The 8236-nt window shown below is 44.1% G+C and overlaps 1 protein-coding gene across 19 annotated transcripts; it reads left to right on the top strand.

The window, feature by feature from the left end:
• The first annotated feature begins 271 nt into the window (after positions 1–271).
• On the top strand, positions 272–4921 carry LOC125526030 (vegetative cell wall protein gp1-like). 19 transcript variants are annotated; one of them, XR_007291577.1, is made up of 6 exons: positions 278–997; positions 2604–2872; positions 3535–3607; positions 3921–3992; positions 4196–4297; positions 4469–4813. XR_007291577.1 is itself a non-coding variant. In XM_048691076.1 (5 exons), the coding sequence occupies exons 1-4, from the start codon at positions 310–312 to the stop codon at positions 4249–4251; spliced, it is 828 nt and encodes a 275-aa protein (XP_048547033.1). In that variant the 5' UTR covers positions 272–309; the 3' UTR covers positions 4252–4297; positions 4474–4921. The 19 variants fall into 19 exon arrangements, 11 of the variants coding, with proteins under 11 accessions (XP_048547033.1, XP_048547038.1, XP_048547016.1 ...); XR_007291578.1 differs by having other exon boundaries at positions 3921–3996; positions 4229–4297; positions 4474–4813; XR_007291566.1 differs by having other exon boundaries at positions 279–997; positions 3535–3707; positions 3921–3996; positions 4474–4813.
• The last annotated feature ends 3315 nt before the right edge of the window (positions 4922–8236 follow it).

The following is an 8236-nucleotide window of genomic DNA, read 5'->3' as shown; positions in this document are numbered from 1 at the left end:
GTAGCCTCATTGCACATCTATATTCCACAGTTTACTCCTGGTTATGTATTATTGTTCTATTGTTACCACAGTTGACCATTTTCCCCATAGTGAGTCCAGTTGTCAGACTCATGTGGCATGTGGCATCTAACCTCATTGTGACATCAAGACCGTGTCACAAAATTTGTATAAATTCAAAACTTTATGTGTCACTTTTCGTCCAATTTAGAATATATACAGGGCTGGACTATTCTGTTAGTAATAACAGAATATTATTCTGTTACCATCGGTCCCTGTATACGCACGCGCGAAGAATTCAGCCCACACACCATGCACCACATCCCGAGCCCCGATCCACCGCCGCCCCCCTGCTTCCATCCGCCGCCGCCCCATGCGTCCAGCGCTGGCCCCTCCACCCCCGCTGGCCCTCTTCCCCAGCGCGCCACCAGGCCCTCCCCCACCGCCATCTTCCACGCGCCGCCGTCGCTAGCCCCCTGCCCAGCGCGCCGGGGGCCCTTCGCGTCCCATCTCCGGCGACGAGCCGCCCCCGCTGGACCCCGAGCGCGGCCGCCCCTCCGACTATGCCGAGTTCGTCAGTCCGTCAGTTCGCCGGTGGGCACCGCAAGTCAGGACCCCATCTTCCACCCCGCCTCCCACCTCCCGGCCGCCGCGCGCCTCCCTTCCCCGGCCGCCGCGCGCCTCCCACCTCCCGGCCGTCGTGGGCCTCCCTTCCCCGGCCGCCGCGCGCCTCCCTTCCCCTGCCGCCGCGCACTGTCGACGGCGGTGCGCCTCATTTCATCGCTCTATGGCTCGGTGCTCACCTCGACGGCGCCGCGGACGCAGTGGCGCTACTGCATCGCCTCCTTCCCGTGCTTACAGGTTGGCCTCCTCCTTAGCCCCTTCTGCCCCGAGGAGGACAACATCCAGCACAAACGGTTCACCGCCACTACCCCGGGCAGTTCACCAATGTCACCCTCGGCCATTCACCCCTGCTCCCGACTTCCCTTCCATTCCTCAAGTACGTGCACCGCACCCAGTCCGCCCAATTCGGTCGTCTGCTATGCCGCTTAGGATTTCTTTCTTGTCTGTTGTCGAAATTCCGCTATCGGTCTGGCTGGCGAGAGGCTGCTTGCTTTCAAGGCTTGTCTCGATGCTGCTGCTTGCTGACTTTCGAGGGCGATTAGTGATCTCGGCAGGGGGAGAATTGGTGTTTTATTTAGCCCAGTGCAGTTTAAGGAGGAGTGCGTATGTAGGAGGTCTTTAGTTCTTTGTCTTATATCACCATTCACGTGGGTGAAGCATAATCTAGTCTGTATCATGAAAGGTTAATTTTGCTGCCCCTGGTCGGATTTTGGGGCCTGCAACAGTTTACATCTAGACATTTCTCCATTTTTGCATTTTATTTTTGCACCATCTCCGTTTGCCTGTATATATACCTAGATGTGCTAATTATCAGTTTGACTGTATCATTTCAACTAGTTAAAATTGTCTCAGTTCATCTAGTTAAATTGTCTTAGTTCCAATATATTTACTGTGCTAAGAAAAGTCAAAATATTAGTTAATCATGCTTCCATTTCCTCCAAACAAAAAATGATCTATGAAGATTATGTCTTTCCCCTTGCATAACAACACATGGAATTACTTATACAAACCCGGCTAGTGTTAGCGACAAAATGGAAATCACACTACATAAGAAAAAAGAATTATGCACCGTGTATCAACCCCCAAGCAACTCACATTTGTTAAAGATGGACTTCTGTCGCATAAACAACAATATCAGGCATTCAGGATGTTGTCCATCGTCATTGAATGATTAAATCACACACACACATATGCTAGTAGGTAGCGCTCTTAAAAAGTGAGTTTATTCCTACATATATGTACTAGTGACACTACTCTTGCATAAAATTTCTCCTTTTGCAAAAAGAAGCAAAAGTCATGTTTACCTGGTCTGCAAAAATGATGCTTGCTAGGTGTTTGTTCTAATGCATATGTGAACATAACACTTTTATTTCTTGTTTTCTTTATACTGAGAAGAAACCTTGTGAAGGTTTAGGGAAACAGAAGGGCTCACCAACAAAAGCCACTAAAAAAGTTTAGAATAATATTGGGGAGGATCAAGTGCAAGAATACAAAAAGTTCAGAGTTGAGAAAGCGGAAAAGTTCATAGGCTTCTCCTGTTCACAAACGCATGCCGCTGGCCGCTAGAGATGTGCCGCCGCCATTGCCCATCCAAAATCACAGTGCCTATCGAGTTTCTTTGTCAAAAGCTTGCATCGATGGCTAACTTCGTACTATTATTTTACCTACTATTATGCTAATGTTGTACTGGTGCTCTTGCTTATTAAGGCATGCATCAATAGTCAATCTTGAACTGGATGTGCTATTCTATGTTCGGTGACTGGAGCGTTTCTTTAATGGATGTGTTCTTTGGCTGAGGACGTCAACGTTATGTTGTTTTCATACTTTCAACAAAAAATATCTATAAGTTCAAAATGTATAACCCTATAAGTTCATTGAAAAACAGAAACAAAAAAATAGTACATGAGCAAGTAGCCGCCCTGCACTGGACGTCAACGTTATGTTGTTTTCATACTTTCAGCTCACATTGTAGCTTTTTCCAGTTCAATGGATTCCAAAAAGGAAAAAACTGTGGATGGGTGATGAATCAACTTCCTGTACTGTTGTGCCATGAGCATTGGACGACCCCGACCACTGGCACCACTGCTTCCCGACCTCCTTCTTGCATCGCCATCTCCTGGTGGGGCTCTGCCGCCGGAGCACTCTGGCCGTTCACAGCCACCACTCCAGGCCGTTCAATGCCACCACCCCAGGCCGTTCATTGCCAGCAGCACCCTGGATCCCACCCCACCCTGGGAGTTTTAGTTATCGAGTAAGTTTCAGTCCAACTTGAGCTTTCAGTCCATGTGTCGCTTGCTGTTGTGGCCGGTCTCCAGGTACATAGTGATGTTCCTATTCATGCATGTAGTGCTGCTCCGTTAAATCACTTGTTTCATCTTGTTTGTTCCAACCACGCTGGATGCCTAGTACTAGTAGCTTGCACTAGCCTATACATGAGCATCTCAAGCCGTTGTTAATAGATGTGAGTAGTACTGATTGTTTTGATTGAGTTGGCGTCTCAGATTACACTGGAGCATGTGTTTTCACAGAGAGTTTAGGTTCCAGATTGCCAAAAGTTCGAAGATAGTGAGATGGATGGGAAACTACCAGACGGAGATGATATTGGACAAATCAAAATTAGTAAAAGAAAGAAAACGCTAGAAGTTCAACTAGGGTAACTTAAAAAGTTCATGAAAAATAAATATAGAAGTTCAGAGAAGAGGGTCGGAAAAGATTTGGGAAAAGACACACACCAAAAAAAACATGGGAAAAGGTCAGTTCAAAAAAAACTTGCCTTAGTTAAGAGTTTATTTGGAGTGGTTAGCAATTCAGTAACTAGAAAAAGGACACATCAGTTCAATTATACTTGCCAGAAGTAGTTAAGAGTTTATTTGCTGTGGTTAAAAAATCAAGCTAATGTTCTGTAGTTCTCAGGTTAGAAAAAGGTCTCATTTCACTTTGCTAAAGTCCATCCAGAATCTTGGAATCCTATGTGGTCTCTGGCAAGGTACGCACAGAATGATATCTACCTCGATGAGTGTAATGTGTTTTCTCACTTCCAGGCCTGGGGATGTTTTTTCATTTGACATACTTCAAGTATTTTGTGGGTAAGTAAACCAATCATGTTTTTGTAGTTCGGAGGGAAATCATAATAAGTTCTAAGGAAATAAATATAGAAGTTCATATTTCGAAACAAATGAAGTATTTGGAAAGTAAAATGAATTATTTCAAAGTACATAACCTTTTATGTTTCGTTGCGAATTTGTAATGTTACTGTACATGAACTTGTGCATGCTAATTGGTGGCTATTGTGTGTGCAGGGTACGTCCAACGACAACGAGCAGGCGGCAAGTGTATTGATGAGCAGCGGGACGGTGGCATGGAGCAGTTGAGTAGGTGTGCGTAGTTCAAGTTCACCAGTATTTGTAAATGCTGGTAGCAGTACTAGTATTTACAAATTTGTAACCTAAGAACTAAGCTTGCATCTCGTTACTTCTATGGAAGCACTGACCTCGTAATATTATTGGACCAACCACTAACTTGAGAATTAGACATGGTGCTCAGTGTATTCTCTCAATCTTGGTTGTTCTTGCAGTGCTTATAAGCTTGACATCTTTGATGAATCCAGCCCAAACTGAAGCATGTCGGTGAGCCGGGGGCTGGGCCAACCACTGTCGTTTGTCTACCTCCTTCCCCGGTGAGCCCATGCTCTTCTGCTCTTGACGCTTGAGCCTGCAATTCTTTTCTCTGTTCGAAAATTCCCAAAGCATCAGTACTTTGTATCTGGATACACCATGTTATTTCTGCAAATTTCCATTATGCTTGTATGTCCAAAATGTGTGCATTTACTACTTTTGATTTATTGTAGTGCAGAGAAGTTACCCTGTTGCGGGCTGACCTGGAGGCGGCTCCGACACAATTGCAGGACCACCACGCAAGCTTCCTCAAGGAGCTCATGCCCAACGATACTAAAAGAAAAAACTGCTCCAGTTTTGAACTACTTATTCAGTCATGCTATTACCGAGTGAAAAATGGAGTGAAAGAGTATTGCAATTGATCTCTCTTAGACCCTGTCAATCCTCTATCTATCCTTTCTTTGCTTGTTTTTTGGTCTGTAATTCAAGAACTTTGACCTTCGTAATTCGGTTTTTGGTTAATTTGTTATGCCCAGTACAAACCATTAAATCTGAAGAGGCTTCTAATAGCAAGAAAATGTGCAGTCGGTGTGGTGTATATGTCATTCATGTATGAAAATTTGCGGTCGGTGTTGTGTATATGTTATTCATGTACATGTATTATTTATGTGAAAAAAATTTCTATATATGATGAGACGATTGCTACTTCAAAGAAGGTATAGTACATGACAGCTTGATGTGCATGCAAGAATAAGAAAATGGTTTGAATCAAAAATATTGATCAGTACGAATTAAAAACAACGATCAGTTTGGAAAATAAAAGATGGTTAGGTTTTGGTATTATGTGACATTGACGTCCAAGAAAACATCCAAGTTCTGCAACTGATCCGTCCAGATAGGACAAGGAGGTCAGTCCAGCAGGCGCATCTCAAGTGTCATGTCAGTGCGCCGCCCACCAGTCACCATGCCTCTCCACCGCATGTCGTGTCGTGTCGTGTCGCCTTGCCATCAACCACCGTTCTGGCTCAGCCCTGTAGTGCTTCCACGATCACCACACTCAGCTTTGTTCTATCGTTGTCCTCGCCTTGCTCTCCTCAATATTGGCATTACAAAAACACCGCAAGTTCACAATTACTCTTAAAAACAGCACGATGAGTCTCACCGTATTTCAAAATTACTCTTAAAAGATGGGAGCAAGTACAAAATCATAAAGACATCTGTTCAAAGTATTCTTTTTTCGGAACCATTCAAAACTGCTCTGTGAAAAATATTTCAGTACAAACATAGACATAGATTAGTACGAGTACTCTGTTTTTTAGACATGAAAAAAAAACACAATGGGTTTCACCTTATTCAAAATTACTTTAAAACGGTTTTGAAGTAGAGAAAACGTTCAACATGACTAAGCTTTGCATTTTCGATAGCTATCCAACGGTATATTATTTGCCCCATTTCGACAAACTTTTAAAAAAACCGCGTTCAAAACCAATTTTAACCGTATTTGAATTCATATTTAAACCGTAAAGAATTAGAAAAAACTTTCTATACGCAAAAGTTGCACATTTTCCTTAGCTTTCCAACGCCGTATCATTTGCGTCAATCCGACAAATCGTTTGCAAAAAACAGTGAAAAAACATTTCGTCCAGAATTTCACCGTTTTTCAAATTACTTTTAAATAATATAAAATTTGAAAAAATAGTAGATATATGGAAGATGCGGATTTTCACAAGCTTTCCAACGCCATCTCATTTGCTCAATTCCGACAAACCGTTTAAAAATTAAGTCGAAAATACGATTCGCGTTTTCGATTTTGAAAAAAACGGTTTTTTCAAAACTGCTCTTAAATCATAATTTTTTTGCAAAAACAAATTATAAGATTGTAATGTGGATGTCAAGAGCTTTCCAACGATATATTACACGCCCCGTTTCGATAAAAAAATTGCAAAAAAATTCGAACTAAAGAAGACGATTTTTAACGGCAACAGAAAGCATCAGTTCAACCGCTCGAATTTCATCAGTTGAACCGCTTGAATTCATCAGTTCAAGTAGGGTAACAGAATAATATTCTGTTACGCGTAACAGAATAGCCCAGATGTATATATATATAAGGTCACGCTATTCGTCACCCTGGGTGTAATAATAGTTATTCTTCACCCCCCTCTATTTTACCATCAATACTCCGTAATTTTATGTTCCGTAAGTTTTGTCTTATTTCCGACACAAAAAAGGACCGTAAAAAAAATATATAATCGCCGTAAAAAATATTTTATGTTATGTAAAATTACAAACGTAAAAACATAGTCTAAAATACACATAAACTATAAATTTTCTTGTTTTATGACCTATATTTTTATTTTATTATGTCAAATTTTACCTAGTGAATTAATAGGAATGTAACTATTCGAATTTCAAACGTAATTTAATTATGAAATGACCATAAGATTACCTCGGGTGAAGAATAACGTATGCTGCAACCTGGGTGATGAATAGTAACACTATATATATATATGTGTGTGTGTGTGTGTATGTATATATCAACTACAAACCATATGTATATTTTCATTACAATTCATACATATTGCACATATATGAAATATCAAACGCATCTCAAATGAGTCGCGAACATATATGTGTATGTATATATATATGTATATATGTGTGTGTGTGTGTGTGTGTGTATATATATCGAAATATGTATCTGGCAACCGTGTGGCAGATTGCAAAACGATCTACCACATCCAGCGCCATCAGATCTGGCAACCGCTCGATCTGCATCTCCTCCGTTCGCGACTCCTATGCCCAAGCGCCCAGGCATGGCGACGCGAGCACGCATTGACCAGCCATCAGCAGCTTCGATCGAACCACCTGTTCCCTTGCACTCCTCGAGCACCAGCGCCTCCTCAAGTCGCCGCCATAGCCTGCTGCTCCGACGAGCAGCTCCTTCCACGGCCAACACTCGCCGGTGCAGGAGCTCCATCACCATCTCCATGGAATTCCTGCCTCCCCTGCAGCCCATCGACAACCAGGTCCTCCACACGTCTCGGCCATAGTAGCCTCTGCTGCCTGCTGTTCTGCTGGCCGAGCTTCTAGCCACAGCCATAGGCTCCGGCGAGCGCCGACTTCAAGATAGGACACTTCCATCGATCTTCTTCATCTTTGAACAATATGTTGCGTGCTCAACTAAAATGGATTCCCAATGAAGATATCTACGAATTTCATGTTGAAGTCCACGCGATTCGTAGACTAAATCAACAAGTATGATGGTGTTGGGGAACGTAGTAATTTCAAAATTTTCCTACGCATACACAGGATCATGGTGATGCATAGCAACGAGAGGGGAGAGTGTCGTCCACGTACCCTCGTAGACCGTTAAGCGGAGGCGTTATGACAACGCGGTTGATGTAGTCGTACGTCTTCATGATCGACCGATCCTTAGTACAGAACGTACGTCACCTCCGCGTTCAGCACATGTTCAACTCGGTGACGTCCCGCGAACTCACAATCCAGTAGAGCTCGGGGAAGAGTTTCGTCAGCACGACGGCGTGGTGATGATGTTGATGAAGCTACCGCAGTAGGGCTTTGCCTAAACACTGCTATAGTATGACCGAGGTGGATTATGGTGGAGGGGGCACCGCACATGGCTGGGAGAGATCTTTACGATCAACTTGTGTGTCTAGAGGTTCCCCCTGCCCCCGTATACAAAGGAGCAAGGGGTGAGAGGCGGCCGGCCAGGAGGAGGCGCCCAGGGAGGAGTCCTACTCCCACCGGGAGTAGGACTTCCTCCTTTCCTAGTTGGAGTAGGAGAAGGGGGAAGGAGGAGGGAGAGAGGAAGGAAAGGGGGGCGCCGCCCCCCTCCTTATCCAATTCGTACTAGAGGGTGAAGGGGCGTGCGGCCTTCCCTGGCCGCCCCTCCTCTTCTCCACTAAGGCCCATCTTGGTCCATTAAACCCTCGGGGGGGGGGGGGGGGGGACCCCGGGAAAACCCCGATTTCCCCCAAAAC

This window comes from Triticum urartu, chromosome 1, assembly GCF_003073215.2.
Source record: "Triticum urartu cultivar G1812 chromosome 1, Tu2.1, whole genome shotgun sequence".
NCBI classification, from domain to species: domain Eukaryota; kingdom Viridiplantae; phylum Streptophyta; class Magnoliopsida; order Poales; family Poaceae; genus Triticum; species Triticum urartu.
This window is presented reverse-complemented; position numbering and strand designations above follow the sequence as displayed.